The sequence below is a fragment of the Ambystoma mexicanum genome, chromosome 9 (assembly GCF_040938575.1).
Source record: "Ambystoma mexicanum isolate Mex_15411 chromosome 9, UKY_AmexF1_1, whole genome shotgun sequence".
In the NCBI taxonomy this organism is placed as follows: domain Eukaryota; kingdom Metazoa; phylum Chordata; class Amphibia; order Caudata; family Ambystomatidae; genus Ambystoma; species Ambystoma mexicanum.
In genome coordinates this window covers 1,180,870,723-1,180,896,357 of record NC_090931.1, presented here as the reverse complement: position 1 = coordinate 1,180,896,357, position 25,635 = coordinate 1,180,870,723, and the positions used below count along the sequence as shown (strand labels likewise).

Sequence of the window (25,635 nt, the reverse complement as noted above, 5' to 3'; positions counted from 1 at the left end):
CTGTCCGTCAAAGCATACAAACACTTACTGTAATTGTTTTCAATCAGTGCCTCAAATTTAAGTTACTCTATCCCCTCGTGCCTTTCAATAACTAGTCTCTGCATACAATGTTGTCATCCCTGTCTTAACTATCTACATTTCTGTTTGTAACTGTGTGAGACTCTGCACTTTCCAACAACCCCAAACGTAGCTCTGCGTAAAATAATGACAATTAATGTATAACAAATTAAAACATAAGCAAACAAATGAAAACATATAGACATGCACTTATATATGCTCAAAAATAAGCACATCTAAAATACTTGGGGCCTCATTCCGAGTTTGGAGTTAGCCATGGCGCTATTAGCGCCATGGCTGCCTCCAAACCTGGGTCCGGGTCCGGTCTGGTTGAATGGGGACTTACCGGGACATTCTGACCTGTGCGGACCCGGTAAATCCCCATTCAACCAACCATTCCCCATTCCCATTTGAGCCCCCATAGGGCTCAATGGGAATGGGGAAGGCGCTAATTACGGGCCCGCAAATTAGCGCCCTGGTCCCTTAGCGGGACCCGCTAAAGACATGTGGTCTGACCACACGTCCTTGCGGTTCTCGCTAAGGGACCTCTGAATTGGGCGGTAAGGTTTTACCGGCACCGGTCTCCTTACTGGTGCCCGGTAACCCTTACCGCCCAACTCGGAATGAGGCCCATGGATTTGAAATAGTGCTTGATGATTTAGAACATCACACATTAAACGTTAAGTGTGTTTGTATACTTTAGACCCAATTGCCATAGTAAATCATTGAAGAGTTGCTCAAGCAGTTGTCTTATTATCAGAAATGGAACAGTATACTAGTGAACGATAACAGGGGAGCTATTCATTAGTACTCATGATTCCCAGATCTGGGGGGAATGACAATAGTGCATGTGTATGTGGCTGTGGCAATTTGATTACAGACATTAAAGCAGTCAAAATTGCCCAAGGCACTCATTATAGTCAATCCTGTTTTCTAAAATTGATTTTCTCTGTAGTATCATAAAGAACATAAGGAAGACATTACAGATCAATGTGGGGGCAATCAATTGTTTCATTAAGTGAGAATAGACAAGTGTGAAATTAGTGTCTATGTGGTACAGTTTGTAGCACACTGTTTAGTCAGCATGATGCTCTTTACTCTGAATGATGCCTCTAACATGTTCCCCGAAGTAACTTTGCCATTAATGTGTTGACTCAAATAACAAAAATGGGGGGGATAACTGTGCTGGGTGGTGCTCAACTTCCTGAGGTCTTGTCTAAATGCAGCAGAAATTACACAGAAGGTTCCCCTTGAAACCTCCAAGGTGATGTACAGAAAAGGATGTGGAGTGTACTTAAATTGCACAAATGGACCTAAATTACAGTAATGAATACTTTTATTTACAATTCGGAATCCTTAACAACATGAGCTCACTGCTGGCAACCGCTTGGGATTTATCCCATTAACACGAATTCTAGGTATTGACACCTCTATTTCTAATGGAAGATTGAATGATACAGACTGGCCACTGCGCCCCACTACAGATCTCTACTCAGGCACTCAAGCCAAGAAATCAGATGACATGGGTTTCTTTGACTGAGGAACCCTTTTTGCAGCGCAGTATCTACTTTGCATATCCAATCCACTAGGCGATTTTGCCCAGAAATACTAGACTGCCTTGATAACGACCTAGTGGTCAAAACACGCGTTGGCTGTGCTTGGATTAAATCACTTATACACATCCAATGGCTTCATCTATGTATTTATTTTTTGATGTTGTTACGGGTTCCGAATTGTAAATTCAAGTACTAATTACTGTAATTTAGGTCCATCTGCACAATTTAAGTACTCTCCACATCCTTTAATGTGTTGACTCTATGATAGTCAGAGAAGAAGACCACCACTATGGGATAGCCCATCGAGAATACACACATTGCAAGGAAGATCCACATCTTTTCAAGAATGCATTTTATTACGTCGGTCATCAACTGCAATTAACCATTTCACTACAAGGTTTTGCACCAATGCGAAAGATTGAAAAAAATAAGTCGTGCCATTATTAGAATGTGTTGGCTATACAAAGCAGCAGTCACATTTTTCACATTGGAAATGGAGTGCAACTTTGTTTGTTCATCATCGCATACACAGAAACATATGACCATTTAGTGTCTGTATAGTTCACTTTCCTTAGTTCAGGGATCAAGTCATGGTCCTGTGCCCTTGAATTCCTGGTCCAATCAATTACCCATCCAATTGTGGTGCCTGTGACCTGTGTTTTGCACAGAGCATGGATCTTGAGGAGAAAAATGGTAACATTTCAACTGGGCAACAGGCTGCGGGTATAGCTCTCCTGATGTTCCAGTAATCCCTTTGGGCAGTCATGTATACGTTTTGTTTTTATATTTGTTACCTGTGCTATTGATCTTGTGTATTTGTGATGACGGATTGTGTGATTTGAATGTATTTTAAATTATATAATGCAACCTGATGACAATGTTGAATAAAGGTTTTTAATTTAAAATGAAGAATTATATAATAGGGTGTTAGCTTAATTTGAAATACACCCTATTTGCTCTATTTCCTTGTTGCACTGGCAGATAGAATGAGCAAAAAAATGTCACTCCATTGCAAAACCTGCTTTCGTAACTCTGCACTACCCAGGCTGAAAACAAGGACATGGTTTCTGACTTTATTCCCTCAATTCAATTGTTAGCATCAGTACAGACTTTAGATAATCTGTCCCTGATGTCATACTGTAATTGCTTGCGATTTCAAAGTCAGAAACACATCATCATTGTTTTAAGAAACTGCCCCTGTCTCAGGTTTTAGTGCTTGTGCCTGTGATCATTTTACAACTCATCACCATAGTTTCCCAAGCATGTAATTATTACATATTTTGAGTAGGACATGTCCACACATTGGGCCTCATTACGAGTTTGCCGGTCCGGATACAACGGCACTGGTAAACTTACCGGTACCATTGTATCCGGACCAGCAAACTCTGAGTTGTGCTCGCGGGTGCCTGTCATTCCGCCAGGTCTGACCTGGCTGGAATGAAATGCACCTGTGAGCACAGAATGCCTGTAGCACCAGCACGGAAATGATCCATGCCGGTGGTACAGACATCCCCATTCCCATTGAGCCCTATAGGCTCAATGGGAATTGGGATCTACTGGCTCTGGCACCCATGAAAGGGCAATTACCTGGTCCGGTGGGGCCAGAATATCCCGGTAATTGCCCATTTGCGGTTGCCAGACCCCGTAGCAAGTTTGGAGGTAGCCTTGCCGGTTTTACTGACAAGGCTACCTCCAGCCTTGTAATGAGGCCCAATGTGTGTGTTTCCATGCCACCTTGAGAAGCACTATTGATACACTTTAACACGTTGCAGTCTACTGTATTCTGGAACCGAGATGTCTAATATGTTAAAAGGAAAATGTCTTGTGTGGGGGCGAATTGGCGCCCATCAAAATGGCTGGCTTCTCTTGGTGCTCTCCATCACATGTACCTTCTTTTATTTAATCAGTATTTACATTGCCAACTATGTAGGGAAAACTAATAGATGTTATTACTTTGTGTTGGTGTGTTAAACTTTCTATTCTCTGCCTGACAGAGAAATGATTCAACTGCTGCAGCTGTGTGGAAGTTTGAGTACAGGCTTAGCTGACTGGAATATGCATTGATTAATGGCAATATCAGTGTCAGGACACTCCAATGATTCTCGTTGTAAATCTGCACAGATATGAACATGGGCGAAGAGTAATATCACAATCAGAACTCAGCTCCAGTATGACCAAAGATGAGGTCCACCTAATGCACGACTGCCAAAGAAATCTGAGTTCAGAAGCCTGGTAGAATGAGACACACACAGACCAGTGCTACTGGCGTTGCACGGTAATACGATGAAAGAGACTACAGAAACACTGTCTGCCCTGTGAGTATGGCACTGTGCAGTACCAGCAACATGTCTGAGCGTAGCAATAATGTAGGCAGAAGTTACAGCCATTGAGGGATGAAAATGCCAGAGGGATATGATTTCACAGAACATGGAGGTGTTGATCCTCCATTTATTTTTAAATCTTAAATCTGAATAATATATTTGACTGTGGCGAAGATGAACAGCCATATCGAGTGAGGCACATGCTCAATACAGCATGCCATTCATCAACATGAAAATATGGTAAAATGACTGCACTCCAGTTATCCTGAAAACCTCAGAAAAATGATGTGCAATGGAAGGCATCTCAAATCTCAGCGTCACCCAATTCCTGGCAGAGTCTGTCCCTAATCATATTACTGTCCATATCTCCCTGTCAAAATCAAAATGCTATATTCTTTTCAATAGGATGTTATTGTGCATTTTAATGCACATTTACTCCTATGTATTGCCTCATGATATTTGACTGTTTGGTCTATTTGGTTGATTGTGCCAGGAAGGGAGATAAAGAATGCCTAATTGACCAACAGGAGGGTTGCTGGGTATTTATTAATTAAGCAATTCAGAAGTGTGGCAATGATGGGTTCCACATCAACCATTGTGGATGATGACTGGAAATATTATTAAAGTTACTGGAGCCTGAGAAACCAGAGAACAAAAACACCCTATGAAAGGGGGACTGAGAAAAGTTCTAACATTGGGAATAACGACTGTAAACAAGTATTCTGATGATGGGAGACGGCATTGGGAACCAAGTCAGCAGTGAACTGAAATTGCTTGAGAGGAAAAGTGTCATAGAGAGAGATATCTAGGATCATAATTGCAGCAGGCCACCTGGAGCAAACACATGGATTGTAACATTACAGTGGGCCACCTAGAAGAAAACACACATCATTTAAAATTGACAGTTGGACAGTTGGGAGCAAAATCACAGCAGGGACACACTGCAGGTTGAGACACGGTAGCACAAGTACACTGGTACATCACTAGCCTGCCCAAAATCATACTATACTGCTACAGTGACCCATACATCAGGCTCCCATTCCCAACACTGTCTGAGCCCCTGTCTCTCTCCAATATGATTCATGACTTAGCTCACCAGGCTGTCACTGCTAGAAACACTAGCCTATTTGAGGGTGCCTTAGGACTTCTCCTGAGAATTACTGTACCACCAGAATGTTAGCACGCTCACACAAGATTGATACCAGAAAGCTCATCGAGGTGTCCACCAACTGATCTCCAACCTAACACACTCAAATTGTATGCTCAAACAAACATTATGCATACCTATTAAGCCATTCACACAGGACAATTGAATATTCCTCTCAACAGAGATAAACAACCAGAATTCTATACATCAACACCCAATTGACATACCACAGTTCTGGCAAATTCATCCTAGCAGCACAGGAAGAGACACGGCTTTATACATGTGACGCAGCAAATCTAGAAACAGAACAGCACACAGAGACCAGGATACCTCTAGTTTATATACATCAACAAAACACCATTTTCCTTCTCTCCTCACTACCCTCAATCATGCTCTCCCTTTCAGAACTGCTAAAGTGCCAAAGATCACGCAAATAACAGCAGCGCACACTATATATCCAAGTAACATAGCATAACAGTCGGGCGGTATCCTGGTGGTAAATCTATGGGAATATAGCCCACATGAATTACTGTTACCGCCACTTGGTCCAGTGGAATTTCGGCCAGATTACAAGTGATGATGGTGGTGTAATTCCCTATTTAATTTGAGTCCATTGGGCTCAGTGGGTCTTTTTTAGCGGAATTATTGCTGCAGTAATTCCGTTAATTCTGCCGTTTTTTCAGCATTGTGTTGGAGGATTTACCTCCAGTATTTTCCTGGAGGCAAATCCTCCTCTCCACTACCAAACTTGTAATTTGGCTTAGTGGTACATTTGGCGGTAACATAGTTACCGCCAGCTTTACCACTTACCGATAAACTTGTAATGAGGCCGATGTATATCGCCATTTTGAACATTAATTCTGAACTCCTCGAATTGCTGATTTTTATTTGAATATGCATTAACTGCACCATTTGATTTTAATGCAGGAGATACACAAAACCATCAAATACATATTTCATGTTGCACTGTTTCATTAAATGAATTTACAAAAGAGAACCCACTTATCATCTTTACAAGAAACACACACTAGTAAGTCTTTTTGAGGAGATCTTAACAAGGCATTACACAGGTTCAGCAACATGTTTGCTTGCGCTCTGTAACACTTACCACAGTACAGCTGTTTTTCATCTGATTTATCCTTGCAGTGGACAATGCCATCACAGGTTAGTGTGTAATCAATACACTCACCATTGCCACATTCAAATTCAGAGTACATATTGCATGAAGAATTTTTAGCTAAAGAATAGGAAAAAGAGGTAAGAGTTATTTCATTTAAAAATTAAAAAGTAGTATTATGTGCTTGTGGCATCCAAATAATAATAATAATAATAATAATAATAATAATAATAATAATAATAATATTAATAAACAATATATACTTTTGAACATCCAACAGGCTCCTGATGAAAAGAAATAACAAAGAAAGCAGTTTGCACCCCCACCCGCCGCACTGATTATTCATTGTTCTTGAAAGTGTTGCAAAGATGTGTCTTTCACCCAAAAGGAATGTGCCCTACAAGGCCTCGACCAGAGTCCGGTGTCTAGTGTGCATGTGATCTCACTTAGGCCAAAGCATGACCCGCCCCATTCCCAAGTGACTTCGAGATATAGCCCATATAACTGACTGAACCCTAAGATCCCCGAATTCCATGACACCAGATGCCTTTGTACCTAACCCCAGAGTAACAAGTCCTGAAATGTTCAAAGAGGATGGACAGGGTGTGTTGTTGAAGCAACACTCATGTGATTTGCATTGTGAGGTGCTGGGAAGGATACATTATATTTAAAAATCAGGGCAGAGACCTTGGAGCTGGCTGGTGCAGAGGGAGTGAGTGAAACGTGTGTGTGAAGGTTAGAGTGCCCTGCAACCTCCTGTGTGTCTGTTTTGAATCCTGCCAAGTGCACAGTTTGAGTGATAAACAAGCTGTATAGTAGGAGTATAATTATTTTTTTTCTGACCTTCGGCGTGAGAAGAAGATGTGCCCTGCAGCACCCATGTGATGGAAGATGGACAGTATGGGCTGGGACCAATAAACTGCCATCCCCTATGGATAAATGCAGCACCTGTACAGGGTCTATCCATTCAGCCATGCAGTTTTTTACTGTATGCATTGCGTCACTTATGACACTGTTTTGCATTATACGTTTCTGCTTTTACCACACTTTGGCAGAACGTTCTTGGCAGCAGAGTTATTTGCACAAGATTAAAACATGTTATCCTTACAAGATCGACTCTGGCCTTTCTTCCCTAACGGGTTGTATTCACTCTGGTGTGAGCATTTAGGGACTTGCTTTCACATGCAATGACCATCCAGTCCTTACCTGACACTGCCACCCGATTCTTTACCCTTAGTCCTTGCGTTAATCTCATAATTGCTTTTAGCCAGATGCATGCCTCCGTGCCGATCCCTACCGCGGGCCGCTCCCTACCCCAGCAGCATACCTGTTCCTCCACCCTAAGCATTCTTTGTGATGCTTCTCTTTTATGTACCAGATGGGTCTGCATTTTACAAAACTCCTGTGCTATAAATTCTTCAAACTGAATTAGATTAATGTCTTTCAAAATATGTACACACAGTACCTTCATAAAGTCTTTTCTTCATTACAAGGCAATTGTATTTAACTGTCAGTCTAACAAGCAAGTCTATCATTAATGTCCTACTGGATTTACTTACTCACACATCGGTTGTCATCACGCAATATTCGATCACCTCTGCAGGAGCAGTTTACCCTGCCATCCGGCGTAAGAAGGCATAGGTCATGACAACCACCATTCAGAAACGTGCACGGTGAAAGCTCACCTAAATACAAAGTTGTTGATAGTTACACAACTGCTTCAATGGTCACATTTGTGAGTGCATGACAAAAAACAAACACACAGCTATATTGTAAGATCCCTAAAATAGCAAATACAATTGGAAAGTTGTGCAATGTCATTTAAATCTGATGCAAACAGTCAAAAACCTGCATTTAATATTACAATAATATCAAGTTATACTCATTTCAAAGCAGTTTAAAAAGGTTGTTTGTTTTTGTGCTTCAAAAATAGTACACCATAGAAATAAAAACATTATTTGTATTTGATCTGGTCCTATCCAGTCGGTCCTGCAGATATTCCAACACCAGTGTTGTAACTGTTAGCATCGGCACCATAAGCAGTTTAAAGTAGTAAGGGCCCGATTCATGGAAATACTTGCATCGAACATAGGGAACTTGGACACCAAACTGTGTGTAATCCTTCGTAGATTCATGAAATTGACTGTGCAGCACTTTTTCCTGACTTGCATGGACTTCACGGCGGCTCGGCAAGTCTCTGCGAGCAGTCGAGTTCCTTGCGCGAGACACCATGAGGCCTGCACAGAGGGCAGAGTAGGGGGCAGAACTCGGAAAATGGTGAAGAACAAGGGGAAAAGTGGGCGATACAAGGGACGGGCCGCAGGCAGTACATAGCACACCCACAAATGCACACAATGAAGAATTGTCATGGATGTGTCTGAGCAACCTTTCGCCTCGAAAATGCCCACAGAAATCCCTCCACAGGAAGGCATAAGTACACTTGCGCATTGGAATTGCAGCATGTTAGTGGGTTTGCATGCCGGATTTAGGGGTGTGTGTATGCAGCCGGGGACACGGTCAGACTTACGGGTGCGCGTATGCAGTGTAGTCTGGTCCAGGAACGGTTTACAGGATTTTCCGAGTTCTACCTGAGTTACGATACAACATACGTATGTTGTCAAGGTGCTGGTAATAGTAACGGAGGACCCCACGCAGGGTTCCAAAGATGCAGGGCCGATTGCGGGATACCACACACACAGTTTAAAAGGTGCCCATATTATACCCGGGGAGCACAATAAGGTAGCCGTTCTGTTTTTTTTTCCTTTGCATGGGGGCGTTTTGGGGGCATTCTGGCTGCGACTTCAGTATACGGTTACTTTGCACAGGAAATTCCATAAATACATACATTTTTGTATGGGCATACATTTTACCTTCTGCGTGCAGTCTTGCACAGTGTCGTTCTTGGCACCCAGCCTTTGTGGGACAAATGCACACTTTTCCATGAATAGGCCCTAAGAATTTAAAGTGGACAAGGCGAGTTTCCGATTGTGACATATTTCAAACAATAACAACATATATATTTTTCTCAACTTACAACTGTTTGTATCATTGGCAACAGCAATAATTCCCATTGGTTGATGTGGGATATCTGATCGTAGAATTGTAGTATCTCCTCCAGTGTATTTATTTGAACGCAGAATAGCCCGACGGACCCAATCTGACCAAAATAAATATTCATCATGTATAGCCAGGCTCAGGAACGTTCCAGGTCCTGATCTTACAATTACCTGAAAAAATAGTGCAGGAAAAGAACGAAGAAGCAGATATAAATATCTCAAAGTGGAAAAGCATTATATGTGTTAAGGAGCTTCATAAGGATTGATTTACAAACGGAAACTAGCACTTACACGAGCTTTACATGGGACATTTAAAGGTATCAACAATGCACCTTTTACAAAAAGAAAAACAAGCTTTCATCCTTTTCCCTTTCTCTCAATCTGGTGCATTTTACTAATGTATCATTTTAATACCTGCATTGATTGTGAGCACTTCATTCATTTAGTCTTCACAATACATGTTCAATAATATTTTCTTGTGTCCCTAACAATCATCATTATGGGCTCATTGTGAGTTTGCCGGTATTCCGGCAGTACATATGCTAGAATACCGGCAAACAGAATTACCAATACTGCCGGGGTGATGGGGGGTTACCACTGGAGTTACTACCTCCAGCAGTAATACCGCCCGATTACAAGAGGTAGTTTGGAAGTGTAAATCCCCATTTCATGGAGTCCATACAATTCCATTGGGGGTTTTTGCTGGTATTCCCTCTGGCGGAATTACTTGATGGTAAGACAACTGATTTTTGAAAGTTAAGTGGGTAGCTGCAGGTAACTTCTCTACTTTCACATGCCACTGGAGGTAATACTGACAAACCCATAATTTGGCGGTTCGGGAACAATAAAAGTAAAAGGAATTACCTCTGCTTTTTTCCTGCACTGCCAAACTCGTAATGAGTGATTCAAACTGCATACTTTTGAAAATAAAAACACACAGGGCTTTAGTCACAGATTCACAGATCATTTTTTAATTGGGTTGCACAATTATAAAACGCTTCTGTGAATCAGGCCCACATACCTTTGTGTATATAAAGATTCAATAGAATAGAATATGTGCAGCCTTCTAACAGCACTATGATAGTTCTATGGTTTCTGGGTACCTTTTCTTTGCTCTATTGATCACCTCTTCATGTAAATATTGGTAGCTTCTTAACCATGCTATTTTTCTCTGACTCATACATATATCATAAATTACCCAACACAAATTAATTTAAAGAATAACCCAAAAAACTTTACTATTTGACACAGTTTAAAGATAGTCAGGTCAACTTTTGCATTCCCTCCATCTTTCCTTCTAATGTCCAATTTGCTTTTACTGGTCTCTCTTTTCTGCCATTGGTCATATACCAATAATACTTTGCAGCCTTTCTCAGTCATTGCGATAGAAAATTCAATGGAGAGATGGGAACAATGCACAAATTGCAGGATATATCACTGACCAAACACAAGTCATGCATCCCAGTTTCTCTCATTATTACTTGTAATAATCTTCCCATGTGTGATTCATTTACATTGAAATGTATGCAGATCTCCATGGACTCTGAAACCTTGTAAATGAATAGGTGAATCCTTTTTTATCAGGGCCCACATAAAACAAGTTACTTCATTGAGAAGTAGCCACAAGCATGCATTATACAAATAAGTATATGCAGGGTCCTATCATATCCTTGATGCTTTTAAGTTATGTTGTGTCCCATGCAAAGGATTGAAGATTCTTTGTAATGAATGACTGCAATACTGCACTCCAGGACCACAATGATGGGTAGCGGCTAAAGTGTCCACTGTGTCGAATCAAGGGAATGTGTCTTATCTACCTGGGACCAAGTAAGAAAATGACCAAGCAGGATGCAGTCTGAACACAAGTATATAGAAAGAGAGGCTTGCTTTATAGTTTCAGTTGCAAGAAAGGAAGTAGGTTACGAGAGCAGGGTAATTGCATCTTTCTCTTTTGGCTCTCTCTCTCTGTCCCCAACTGTCATTCTTGGAACCTGCAACAAACCCATGTTCCACATACTTAATCACATTCCATGACTCCACTACACTCATGTGCTCAGCTCATCCAGCCCAAGTACCTAGTCACTATAGTGTCCCTTCTCTCCAAGGGGAGCCCCCCATTTTAAGGCTAGGAAGGTGAGCTGCTCCGCAATACCCACCCACAGAGTAGAGGCAAGTGGAACCTCACTGGGAGAGACTCACCCCCTGGGGACAAGGACTCCCATTCCTGTGAGGAACTCCCTCATGCTATACATAGTAAGGCCTTCATGGGATGTTTGAAAAGCCCAGAAACCATAAAGTATCAGAACTGGGATGAAGAATCTCCTCATGGTTATCAATATCTTATGCACAAGGATAATGTCTCTTTAATTAGAATGCCCCATTCACTGGGATGAGGATGTTAAAGAGTGTGAGTCCAGAGGAAGGAGGACAAGAAGAGAACGAAGAGAGAGACAATCTCATACGCTAGCTGGGGGAGGCCCCATCCTGCATAACACCATAAGACAACGGGAAAATAAAGGCAAATAAGTTTCAAACTCACTGGAGACTGCAGAACAGAATGCCAGAATTGCAGCGGAACCGCAGCAAGAGTACCAGACAATGAAGAGGTGATGGCTAGGACAAAGATGGAAGAGCGTGTTGGACAGCTTGTCTGCATAATGTCACTAATACCACTGGCATGAGAAAGTCACATTGTTTGCAGTCAAGCAGCTGAACACTGTGACACTTCAACGAAAATGAAGAGAGGTGACAGCCGCCAGACAAGAAAAGGCCTCAGTGGCTCAAGAGCAGAGTGAAGTTCCAGATGAAGAATGCTTATAAATATCTTCCCCTTCAAGAACAAATGTAACAAGCAGGGAGAATGGGAAGACCCGGGGGGTTTCAAGGGAATCATTATATCGCACAGTTTACTCATCACTGTAGATGCTAAGAAACAAGGTTGACTTTGAAACAAAGTAGCTACAAAGGTTGTGACTCACGAGAAAGGATTGTTGAAAAGCTGAACAGTGTGAGAGAAAACCAATGCATACAAATACCTTGAGAAAAGGGGAAGATTACTTGTCAGCCTGTACAAGACAAAGATTGTAATAGAAAGAAAGGAAGAGAGGACATTTTTGAAAAGCTGAACTGTGTGAGAGAAAACCAACACATAAAGATACCCTGAGGGAACTAATCTATCATTCTGCACAAGACAAATATAATAATAGAATGAAAGGAAGAGATGAACTAGAGTTCAGAGGAACTAGGCAAATGAGCCAGACACAATGATACATTGACAAAGATAGGTGGAACTGTTAATACCCAGGAGAGAACGGAAATCAAAGTAAGTTTACCTGCCAAGAATACACTGAGGCCCAGGGCCAAGAACATAGTGCTAATAAGGACCCCCAAAAGGCGAACTCCAGAGACTAGCTAAAACTCAATAACCCAAATGAAGAACTTCACAGACTGATCAGAAGAGTCACACAAGACTATTTGAGGATTGGATATTGAAGACTGGTCTAGAGGTACCCTCAGGAGAAGGGAGTCATTCTCCTGACCTAAGTTAGCTTTCATAAGTGGTAGGGTCAATTACGATAGTTTTTGGACAACAAGCCTATTGCTTTGGGACACTCACAATGGATAATCGAGCAATAGGCAAAGGTACACCTTATAGTGTAACTTTAATACCATATCCTACACCATGCCATTTGAGAGTATGTGTGCTTTTTCTGACTTGCCACATCACTCAGCCCCACTGTACAACTAGCCAAACTGTGATCCCAATCCTAAAGATGAAAGAGGCACAGACCAACAGACCCCTTTTGCCGCATTTGGAAACATTGGAAAAGGACAGGATATACTCATCAGGAGGTCTGTGAGCTAGTACCGGAGTTGCCCAATCAACAGTTGCATTGTGGTACCAAAATGAAAGGCTTTCTGAACAAGAGTGTATATAAATATCATTTTTAATAAAAAACTAACAATGAACAAAACTAATTAAAAACATTGAAGACCCACACCTGTAAAGGAGACATTGAAATAAAATGGCAAACTCTAGGTGAAGAAAGACCTTGTACAGATAATTTTGATATACATGTATCTTATCAATAAGTGACTTTATAATTTAACACCATTGTTTGATTAAAACTCGCATTTATTTGAATACAAATAAATTAAAAAATTGAAGGTGTGCCCTTTACTTTGTACAGGGGAAATTGGCACAAACAGGAAATGCATATAACATTGGCATATTTACCCAATTAAACTTGGCCTGCCTGTGACAATACCACTAAGTATAATAAACACATTCTGTAACACGGCAGAACTATTAATAATATTTTGAACAATGCTATCCTTAAATAATACAAATGCCTCTCCCCTTCATTTTATAACCATAACACTGCTTATCAGACTCCAAAGCATGTCTAAATAACACATGAAGTTACACAACAAGTTATTCAAAGAACTTTGTTTTCACCAACATTGCCAACAAGTGCTGGAATCATAAAATGGTTGCATGCATCACAATTACAGTGTAAATGTGGTTTTGGAGGTTGCTGATGTTTGTGCTGAAATTCAATGTATGTTTACATTGATTTGCATCAGACCTCTGCAGATTTTTGGCTAAAGGAAGCAGTGCTATTGATTGTGCACAACATGTTGGTTCACCATGGAGAATAGTATTAGGATATTGTGTTACAAGTATGGTTGTCCCTCCCCTTTAACTTCAAAGATTGGTGAACATGTATGTATTCCTACTATATAAAGTCAAGAGTGGTGGGTGCACAGGATTTGAATTTCCATTACTGTTTATGGGAGAATCAATTTCGCTATACATCTCTCATTTCCCAGTCCTTTTAAAATATCTAAGCTTTCACAGAAGACACATTATCAAGCAATATTACATAGGTTATGGTGCAGTCATCTTCCAATCACAGTGCAATGTTAACTATTTCTGTGAAAACACTTTGGGCCTCATTACGGCCCAGGCGGTAAGTTACCGCCTGGGCCGTGACTTTACCACCATGGTGTAAACTACGTTTACACCATGGTGGTTGGCGGACACACCGCCCCATTCCGACCTTGGCGGGGCGGTAAGTCCCCAATCCCCATTTACCCTTCCCCATTCCCATTTTTGCCCCATAGGGCATAATGGGAGTGGGGAAGGTGTTAATTACGCCACCGTAAATTACGGTGGCGTAATTAACTCCATGGTCCCTTAGCGCCATGGATTTTAACACCCGCTAAAATCGGGTGTTAAAACCTCCATGGCGCTAGGGGAACTCGGAATTGGCGGTAAGGGGTCGGCGCAGCTAACGCTGGCGTTAACCCCTTACCGCCAGGGTCGTAATGAGGCCCTTTGGGTACAATTGAAAGTGGTTGTTATTTGCTAAGAGCTGTGTGCAGGCTGCACATAAGTGCAATATGTATCATACTGTCCTCACAGCTCAGAAATATATGTTTGGGTTGGATTGAAATGACATCTCAATTGATTATAAATACATGAAACTGCACAGTTTTTTCTCTTTACAAAATAAATGCATTTTAGTAGCACTCTGTCCATTCTACCACCTTTTGGTAAGAGGGGCAGAAACAATATTCTAGAGAGTATATATCATTTCATTTATGGAATTCTTCATACTCACTTTGAAACAATCCTTTGCATTCTATGGTGGGATCGTCATGGAGCCTCGAGATTAGAACTCTCCCATTCAGATAGGCTCTCTGGGAATGCTTTGTTGAGCTTAGAACAACCTCAGGTTCTCCTTAACTGCTGCCTGAATCCTTCCTTTTTGCAGCATGTATGGATTCACAGCTCATCAGTTTACCTTCCCGATTAATCCATCCCCTTCAGAGCAGGATGTTTTCCTTCCCTGCAGCTTTTAATTCTGGAGTCAGAGTGACATGTTGCCTGCGTGTCCTTGCTTTTTAAAGTGTGCAATATTCACTCATGCATGTCATGATTATTGCACAGTTTGTAATTAGTCAAGTTCTTCCACTGGATTATCTAACAATCTACATTCCCATCTTGACAAGCCCCTTAATCTACATTGGATTTTCATGCATGTGAATGTGAAAAAATTGGGGGTGGATTTGCTTAGAGTTAGATTAAATCCTAAATAAGTTTTTATTTTATATATTTTGGTAGCAACATCCCACATTTATATAACATGGATTTCTGTGATCCCCCAACCTGAATGCATGTCTGGATATGTGGCATGGATGCTTGCTATTTTTATTCATAAAGTAATTTATGTTTTAATGAATGTAGATAATACAAATGTATACTGATTAGCTAAAATGATCTCAATATAACCTACCATTCGTCTTGTTTTTAAATAACATAATTGCAGACTCATACTAAGGGCCTCATTACATGGAAGGCGGTGAGCCATGGCGCTATTAGCGTCATGGCTCATGCCGGTAAAATACCGGCACCGCCTTGGCGGAAAGGGGATTTACCGCCCCATTCCAAGGTTGGTGGGGCGGTAAATCCCCCTTCCGCCATTGCCCTTCCCCATTCCCATTTATGCCCCATAGGGCTCTATGGGAATGGGGAAGGCGTTAATTACGGCACCGCAATTTTGCGGTGCCGTAATTAGCTCCGAGGTCCCTTAGCGGGTTGGTTTTTAACACCTGCAAAAAGCAGGCGTTAAAGCACCAACCCGCTAAGGGACCTCGTAGTAAGGCGGTAATGGTTAACGGTCACCATTACCATTAACGGTGGCCGTTAACCATTACCGCCTTCCGTGTAATGAGGCCCTGAGTCTCATTTTTGTGTCTAAATGTAATTGTAAATATTGATTACATTTAAACCATGGGTATGCCCTCCAGTCAGCATGACTCATGTGTTCAAGCCTTTGTAATTGTCAATGATTGCTTTAAGTAATATAGCAGACCTTCTTTGTTCCCTTGTACTAGGCCCACCATTTGAATGACGTAATAGCAACACAGAGTTCAACAGTATCACATCTGCTTTCACTGAAATACACTGTTACATTAGAGAAATGCTGCATGCAGTACTGGTTCATTGTGGTCTAAATTTACATAGACAGAATGAATGCCTGAACACTCAGGACAGAATCCTATGAAATTACAGAATAAATCACTGTACATTTGCCACTTCAAATGAGATATTTCTGTACCACAGGCCAGATTTTCATTTTTGATGTGGAGTTCCATGATATATATGGAATAATGTGATTATTGGTGAAATGCAATGCTTTATCCCACATATTTCAGGCTCCATATCTCTTCAGTAGTATACGTCAATACAATAAATAGCTGACTTGTAGTGTCATGAATGCAGAGAGTTCATTTCTTACACTCAGGTTTTCTGCACAGCCAGTTTCCAATTTGAATTGGTTAATCTCAGTGTTTGGTTGAAATTAAATCAATAGCCAATATGGATGCTGGATGGTGTAGTTTGTGGAAAAAACTGTAACCTGTGAAAGAGCTGTTCCTTAGATGTTCAAGTGACCAACTGCATCACACAGGTGCACCATATGTTTAGCTATGGAAAAAATATTACACAAGTGAAGAAGGAAAATTAACTATTCCATCACCTATCACTTTGAATTCAGGCAGTCTTAATGATTCTTGATTTTCTTCAACAGGTTGCAGGCAATTGCTTTGAGCAGCGCCTGTCAAATGTACTTGGAAAAGTATTGAAAAGGCAAAGGAAGGGACCTCAGGAATCACTGTGAACCTGCAAAATGGACCAGGAGGACAGGGCAAATGCAAATAGCTGCATTGCTTGTCTTGAAAGCTTCACTGCTTCAATTTGTAGCTTCTTTGTATTTCTTTAGAGATGATCATGCTGTTCCAGTGGTGAGTCAGTGTCATCCCAGGTCTGACATGGGACACTCTGTGAATCAAGTCACTGTTGGAGTCAGATCAAGTAGAGTTGTTGGTCGAGTAGTGTTGAGGCAATGCTTGCTCTGGTTTGACTCAGCATTTGAGATGGGCAAGTTGCTGGATTCCAACAGGCCATTCAGCTTTTGAGTCAAGTTGAGATATGCTTCTGTGAGTTCAATTGGGAGTTCAGGATGTGTTGAGTCAAATGCTCCCAAATACAGAGACAATGCACCTCACTGGGTTGAGTCAGTGTTGAGATGGCTTGACAAATCAGATATATGCGTCAATGTTCTTAGAGTGACAAAAGCAGTAGCAAAGGTACTATAGTGGTTCAAAGTGATTCAAACATGGTGAAGCTGGATCAAAAGAGTCTTGAGACTGTAAACACGTTTCTGATCTGCTTCCAGGCTTCTGGGTTTCTGGAATGATCAGACGAGGGTCTGCAGGTACAAGGTTAGTCAGTTCTTCTGCACTTTGACTCTGCGGAGATCTTCCAGTGCAAGGAGGGTTCCTTCACCTCCAGTGAGCAGGATCCTTGTTCAAATGCACAGGCAGCAGAGAGGCCTTGGTATTCAGCATTTTCACCCCAAGTGACCCATTGAGGCGTGTAGAGGCAAGAGCTCCATCAAGAGGTAGACAAGCAACCCTTGCTAGGATGTTCAACTGCTAAGCTAGTGTAAAGTGAGAGGCAAGCGGGTACGGCAGCAGGGTGTTTTCTCTTTCTACATTGTAAGACCAATGTTGATTGCAATAAAGTGTTTTGGTTGATTTTATTTGATTGATTGTATTGTCCACTCAACCTGTGCAATTCTTCAGTGGCTCTGGTGTGGCTAGATGCTGATATGATCTACACAAATGTGCTAGAGAATGATTGGCTATCGTATAAGCATCAAATCTATTGTGTTATTGGAAGGCAATGAGTGTTCCATTTGAATAAAGTAAGTAAACACTCTTCCAATTTTTGATGCTAACGGCTTCTCATCTGTCCTCTCCCCTACCATGTTCATGTACATTTCATAGGGGTAAGTGTTGAACAGCAGCAGTAGGTGCTACAAAACAGTCACTGATTACTAGTGATGCACTTCTTTTTGCATTTGAGGTAGGGGTGTGGGAAGTAATTGCATGAAAGAATGCATACTTTATTAGAGTGAATGCTGATTATATCCCTGAGTATAAACACTAGGTAATCATACTTTTTCTCTGCCTATTATCAATTAAGGCTCTTTATTAGTGTATGGACCATTTCACATCTACTGGTTCCTGTACAGTTCCACCACAAATCTGTTGATAATATGTCTGTCTTATATGTCTATCTGTATTCTCGGCTTTAAGTGTAGGTCATTTGTAGACCATTTTAGGTTATCACTGTTCAACTAAGAATACACACTGACGGTTACAATCAGCTGTTAGCTCTCTTTTACAAAGTTGAGTGTTCAATGTTCTTCACACCACTGTATGTTATTATTAAAGCTCCCAGTGCTATGGTATTTATTTTTGGACCATTTCCATCTGTATTCATCCCTGTTTCTGTGTTGGTCATTTTTTCTGTCTTTATATATATTTATGATTTGCTATGTAAAACAATATGTTAAAACTAATATATATATATATATATATATATATATATATATATATATATATATATATATATATATATATATATATGTAAAATATCTTATTCATATTTTTCCACATACATGAATGAAAACAAACATTATCCCTGAATACCTCAAGGGCTGCATATCAGCAACTATTTCAATAACTTGACAAATTAATTTGATTCCTTTTTTAACCTTCCTGTTTTGTTGTTTTGCACAGCCATTTCTTTGCCATGCATGTTTGACAACTTAAAGACCCAACAAGAGACATTTGTTTCTGTTTTTGTGGCTATGGTTTAAAAATACATACTGAAAGGAAAAAGAACGATGTTAGTATGCACCAGGACCCATCCTTGTTAAGCCTATCAAATTCTTGGATTGTATCGTTGATGGTTTTTGTATTGCAAGCACAATCTTGATTGATTGTTTCATTGATTTATTTTGTAGGTCAGGCACAGAAGAGCAGGATCTGTATACACTACTGCCAGACAGCACTCCTGAGTCAAGCGATGCTCGTTTGCCATTTCTTTTCTTTTGTTGGACAGTGTCAGCCCTCCAAACACTGTGCCACCAGCATATGCATGTCAAGTGACAACAGAACATGACATAGTTCACTGTAGGTTGGTTAGCATGATTTGAGAAGGACCACAAGTTGACACTCTGAAGAGGGGATGGGAACCCCTGTCAACTTGGGAAAGGAGTCAAATGATGGGGCCACACAGAGCCAGTTCTGCCCCAAAAGCAGTGCCTGGATGGAAATATTAAGTGCCACTAACTCTTGCTCCATTTCTGTTGCAAACAAGGCTCACAAGTGTGTCTCAGGAGGATAGCTCAGGGGCACCGTGCTGGCCTTGGAAGCAAGATGACATGGAGCAACAAAGGCTTGATCCCTGGGTCCACGCTTAGAAACCTCTGGGTATTAAGCACGTTATAAATAACCAATCATATCATATCATATTCTCTTCTTTCCACAGGACTGCAAAGACCAGCATGCTTAGCAGAGGAGATCCAACCTAGTTATACAACAGAGAGAGAGGAGGTGATGAGCGAAGTGGCAGAAGAACAGAACATACATCCCAACATCAATATTGATGACGGCATACATTACAGGAAGGCTGCAGAGCAAAGGGTAACTACTTGAGAGGGAATAGCTAACATGGACAGCTTGTTATTGGAAAGACAGGGAAGTGTAGAAGTCTGGAGAAGCTAGAGGGCTAGAAACCTACAGAAAGCAGACATTGGCCATCTTTGATCTTACTATACATAACTTCATTTTATCCCCCATGACTTGCTAAAACTCAAGGGGGCCGATTCATGGAACAAACGTGCGCCAAAAATCTACGCGCAAGCAGGCGCAAGCAGGCGCAAGCAGGCGCAAGCGGTAAAAAAGAGGCACACGCGCACGCGTGCGATTCTTGGAAGTCCCTGCGCGTGTCTTCCTCGGGATGTGCGCCAAACCCGTGCATGGCGCACACGTCACTGCAACATCCCGAAAGACGTGCGCGACGTGCACAGTGAAAGCGCACAACCTCTCCGCATACACTAGAAAGTGGGCAGAACACGGGGCGTAACGCGCGGAATGGGGAACAACTCGCGAAAACAAGGGCGTAACTGGGGATGTACTGCAAAGAAGCAGACGGAACGCCCACACGCACCCGAACCACACGTATTCATGGAATCAAATAGGGCAAAGCCACGCACAGCGAAAGACACGCACAAGCCCAAACACGTCCGCCACACGAAGGCAGGCGGTAGCGTCCCTGCGCATTACAAAAGTGGCAACATACAGCAATAGTGCCTGTGCGAGTGGGGCACGTGTATTTCGGGTTTGCACGGGAAGTTACACACGCGATTGAGCGGGGTACGTGTATTTCAGGGGTTCGCGTGAACTTTCTCACGCGATCGGGCCTGGGGGAGCGTGCTACGTGCATTTCAGGGGTTCGCATGAAGTTTCTCACGCGATCGGGCCTGGGGGAGCGGGCTACGTGTATTTCAGGGGTTCGCGTGAAGTTTCTCATGCGATCGGGCCTGGGGGAGCGGGCTACGTGTATTTCAGGGGTTCGCGTGAAGTTTCTCATGCGATCGGGCCTGGGGGAGCGGGCTACGTGTATTTCAGGGGTTCGTGTGAAGTTCCTCACGCGATCGGGCCTGGGGGAGCGGGCTACGTGTATTTCAGGGGTTCGCGTGAAGTTTCTCACGCGATCGGGCCTGGAGGAGCGGGCTACGTGTATTTCAGGGGTTTGCGTGAAGTTCCTCACGCGATCGGGCCTGGGGGAGCGGGCTATGTGTATTTCAGGGGTTCGCGTGAAGTTTCTCACGCGATCGGGCCTGGGGGAGCGGGATACGTGTATTTCAGGGGTTCGCGTGAAGTTTCTCACGCGATCGGGCCTGGGGGAGCGGGCTACGTGTATTTCAGGGGTTCGCGTGAAGTTCCTCACGCGATCGGGCCTGGGGGAGCGGGCTACATGTATTTCAGGGGTTCGCGTGAAGTTTTTCACGCGATCAGGCCTGGGGAAGCGGGCTACGTGTATTTCAGGGGTTCGCGTGAAGTTCCTCACGCGATCGGGCCTGGGGGAGCGGGCTACGTGTATTTCAGGGGTTCGCGTGAAGTTTCTCACGCGATCGGGCCTGGGGGAGCGGGCTACGTGTATTTCAGGGGTTCGCGTGAAGTTTCTCACGCGATCGGAGCGGGGTACCACTCACCGTCTGCCTTGTAGTAGAACGCGTAGCCAACACCCGCTGTGAAGTAATAGCGTGTGAACCCCAACGGATGGAAAACACACGCACCGCACGAAAAGCACGTACAGAACATAAAGGCACGCGGGATCTCCAAGCCCTGCCAGGGCAACGCCCGTGCGCAAAACGTCACAGACGCGCTTACGCTGTAAGGGCCTTTGGTCCAATGAAATCGCGTACGCGCTAAGGGCCTTTCCTCGAATTACACGCTGACGTGCAGATTTTTCACGTGCCAAATCACTCCGTATCAAGCTGGCCACGCGAAAACACACGGAAGACCACGCTCCTGCCCAGAAGGCCGAATCAATGCCCCCCAGTGCCCTGAGCAGCCTCCCACGTGCCATCTGCTGCTGCCTGCCTGCCTGCCTGCTGCCACCGTGCCCTGCCATTTGGTGCCTGCACATCAGCCATCTGCAGGGGTCCATTTGCTGTGTCCACCCCTGCTGGTACAGAAGACTCCCGACTCGAATAACATCGCTCCACAGCCCAGCCCCAGGACCCAGTTGCCCACCCACTCCTGCCCCTGGGGTTGCCATGTCGGGCACATCCACATCTGACCCCAGTGGCAACCCCCGGCCAGAGGGGCAGAGGGGCACCAGCTTCACTGCCACCGAAGTTGGTGTCCTGGTGGAGCAAGTCCTGGGGCAGTATGATGCCCTCTTCGGATCGTCCCGCGCCAACTGGGAAGGACGGGATAGGATCTGGGCCGACTGTGTGGTTGCCATCAACGCGGAGGGGGTGGCAACCCGCACCATCCAGAAGGTCAAGAAGCGCTGGGAGGACTTGAGGGCCAGGACCCTCATGAAGGCCCGGCGCCTCGTGGAGGGGGGCCGGGGCCGCATGAGTTCCATCCAGTTGATAGTCCTGGAACGCGCACACCCAGCGCTCCACGCCCAGGTCCTTGAGAGGGAGACCCGTCTGGAGTTGAGCGGTAAGTGGCCAAGCATTGCTGTGTGAGACAGGGCATGTTGCAGTGTGCTGGTTGTCTGATACTTGCCTGCATGTGTGACATAGGCCATGTACGCATGTATGTGTGCAGGGACATCATGGGAATGCATGTGCGACCTGTAATCTGTGAACCGCACGGTTGTTGCATGTGTTTGAATGCAACATGGGGAGCCCTGTGCAGATTGCACACATGAGAGCATGCCAGTCTCTGTTCCTGGACATGGGTGGGGGCGAGGGATGGGTGCTGATGCCAGATACATGTGTGGTATCCATGTCTGTGTGCCTGACCTGCATGTCTGTGACTTGTGAGTGCCATGGATGCATGACACATGTCTGTGACAATGTACAGATTCACTGATGCAGCCTAGTCATCCTTGTATGCACTGTGATTGGGGTGTACGGGGCCAGATGGATGTGACTGAGGTGAAGTGTGTGCATGTGATAGGCATGACCCATGATGCATGTGAGTCCCATTACATTGTATGATTCGAGAGTCCATTGGACATGCATTGAAATGTCCATGGCACGCACCATGACTGTCACTGTGTGTGTTTTGCCTGGACTGACACATGTGTTGTGGTGTGACATGATGGAAGTGTACTTTGACAGTGGCACTCATCTGCTATTGCTTCCTGTCTAGGGGACCATTGTACAGTACCCTGATGCTTGTGTTCTATGTCTCCCTCTACGCAGCGGCTAGTGAAGGAGAGGGCGGAGACGGCGCTGTGGAGCAAGGCGGCGGGGATGCCCCCACGGCTGCAGCGAAGGGGTGGGTGAGCCCCCACAGGGGCCTGCTACGGCGGTAGACGGCGAGGAGCCATCCAGGTTGGTGATTTCCACAGAGGAGGAGGAGGCCGCCACTGAGGCGCACATGGGGCCTGGTGGGGGCATCCCTGCTGGTGCAAGTGGTACAGTCCAGGGGCAGGGGCAGGAGACAGCACAGGTCACCGTGGAGGGGCCTGTGCATGTCGCTGTCCCTGAACCTGTGGGTGCACCACCTTGCACCAGCAGGGATGCCCCGTCCCAGGGCCGTCCGCAGGTAGAGGGGATGTCCATGTCATCTGACTCCCCTCCACCTGCGGACGAGGGGACCCCTGGCCGTGTGGAGAAGGTCCTGATTGGGGTCGCGATGCGCACGGCTGTGATTCGTGATGCCGTACGTGCTTCCCAGGAGGAGCACGCACGTCATCACGAAGAGCACCGTGCCGACGTGGCCCAATTGGGATCGGCCATGTTCGGGGGTTTCCTGCATGTGTCGGCCAATCTGGCGGCCCTCTCCTCCTCTGTGGAGACTATACGCCAGTCGTTCTCCTTGCCGTCTTCTGGCCCAGATGCCACCAGGGCCCCCTGTGGACCTGCCCTGACCAATGCAGCCAGCTCGGTGGGGATCCCATCCCTGCCACAGTCGGGAGTCAGAGGTCCAGCAGGGGTGGACACCACAGCAACTGGACCCCAGCAGATGTGGGATGTGACGACATCATCGAGCAGGGCACGTGCACTACGGCGTCGGTGGTTTCCATCATCCTGGATGCCGTCGTGCTGGCAGAGGCAGTGGCGTCGGAGGCAGCAGAAGGCTCGACGTGGGAGGCATCATGGCTCGGGGCCATCAAGATCAGAGGGGCAGGCATCGGCCGGAGGGCAGGAGAACCCTGGGATGGTAGTGTCTTCCGTGTGGGAGCAGTTGGTCCAGCGGATAGGTGCGGAGCGGCAGCGGGCGGAAGAGGAGCGGCTCACCATGGTCAGGGCGGAGTTCTCCATGTGTCGGGTGTTGAGGCGGGCTGAGTGCCTCGAGGAAGCTCGCAGGGAGTTTGAGGTGAACATGGGGTTATCCCTGCGAGACCTCGGGGCCAGGACAGAGTCCCGCCTCCAGGACATCGACATGGAGTTCGATGATGCCCTGGCCGGCAACATCACAGAGTGAGCCGCAGGACTTGCCCGCTGCCATTGTATATAGTTATATAGTTAGTGGTAGGTTTCCTTTAAATTATTTTTTTTTTATTTGGTTGCGATTGGACAATGCGCCACTTTTTTGTACATAGTTCAGTTTTTAGTTAGTTGACATAGTTAGGTTTCATTTGGTTGGGCTCATGGACCCGGGATTGTCTTGTATATAGTTTTTCTATGGATGTTTTGATTTTTTGGATTTTTTTCATGGACATTCATCTTCTTTTTGTTGTTTTGCTTTGTGGTTTTTCTAATTTCATTTCCATTCTAGTTGATTTTCAATACATTTTTATTTTCATCCTTCAATGTGTCGTATCATCTCATTACTTTCATGCATGTCATGTTGGGTGTTTTAACATTCACTTGCAGCCATTGTGTGTGACAGACATGTGTTCATTTGCATTATTTACATTGGGTGTGTAACATGTAATTGCCTTTGATATGTGGGTGGATGTGATAGTTGGTTGGGCCTTTTGGCAGGGGAGGATGGCCATTACGGACATGATTGGGGATTTTTGGGACCCAGGTGCAGGGGGGCATGGATGGGACATGGGCGAGGGCCTGGTGGAGGGTGCCCCGCAATGCTGGGGGGTGGGGTTGTGGGGGACATGAGTTGGACATGGGTGGGGGCCTGCTGGCAGGTGCCCCACAGTGCTGGGGGGTGGGGGTGGTGGGGGACATGAGTTGGACATGGGTGGGGGCCTACTGGCAGGTGCCCCACAGTGCTGGCGGGTGGGGTTGGTGGGGGACATGAGTTGGACATGGGTGGGGGCCTGCTGGCAGGTGCCCCACAGTGCTGGGGTGTGGGGGTGGTGGGGGACATGAGTTGGTGTTCATTAGTTCAAGGAGACATGTGCCTTTGCTGGGGGGCATGCCCATGTTGGGTGGGCTGCCTGCGGGACATGACCAGGGATGCAGGGTAGACTCTGTGGTGTGGGCTGCCTGCAGGGGCCGTGGAGGGTGTACAGGGAACACCTGGGAGGACCCACACTGTCAAATCACATGTAGGACTCCCCGTCACCCCTGAAATACACGTACCCTGCTGAAATCGTGTTTAAAACTTCCCGCGCACCCCTGAAATACACGCGCCCAGGCTATTCGCGTGTGGAACTTCCTGCGCACTCCTGGAATACACGCGCCCAGGCTATTCGCGTGTGGAACTTCCCGCGCACCCCTGAAATACACGCGCCCAGGCTATTCGCGTGTGGAACTTCCCGCGCACCCCTGAAATACACGCATCCAGGCTATTCGCGTGTGGAACTTCCCGCGCACCCCTGAAATACACGCGCCCAGGCTATTCGCGTGTGGAACTTCCC

At 44.8% G+C, this 25,635-nt stretch overlaps 1 protein-coding gene across 3 annotated transcripts in view; it reads right to left on the bottom strand.

Moving 5' to 3' along the window:
- LRP1B (LDL receptor related protein 1B) overlaps positions 1–25,635 on the bottom strand; it is a 4,835,697-nt gene that overhangs the window by 1,000,218 nt on the left and 3,809,844 nt on the right. For all 3 annotated transcript variants that reach the window (XM_069616528.1, XM_069616527.1, XM_069616526.1), the window contains exons 44-46: positions 9,233–9,425; positions 7,758–7,883; positions 6,190–6,318 (exon numbers count right to left, since the gene is read on the bottom strand). In XM_069616528.1, the coding sequence (XP_069472629.1) occupies positions 6,190–6,318; positions 7,758–7,883; positions 9,233–9,425 (448 nt within the window). The remainder of the gene's footprint in view (positions 1–6,189; positions 6,319–7,757; positions 7,884–9,232; positions 9,426–25,635) is intronic.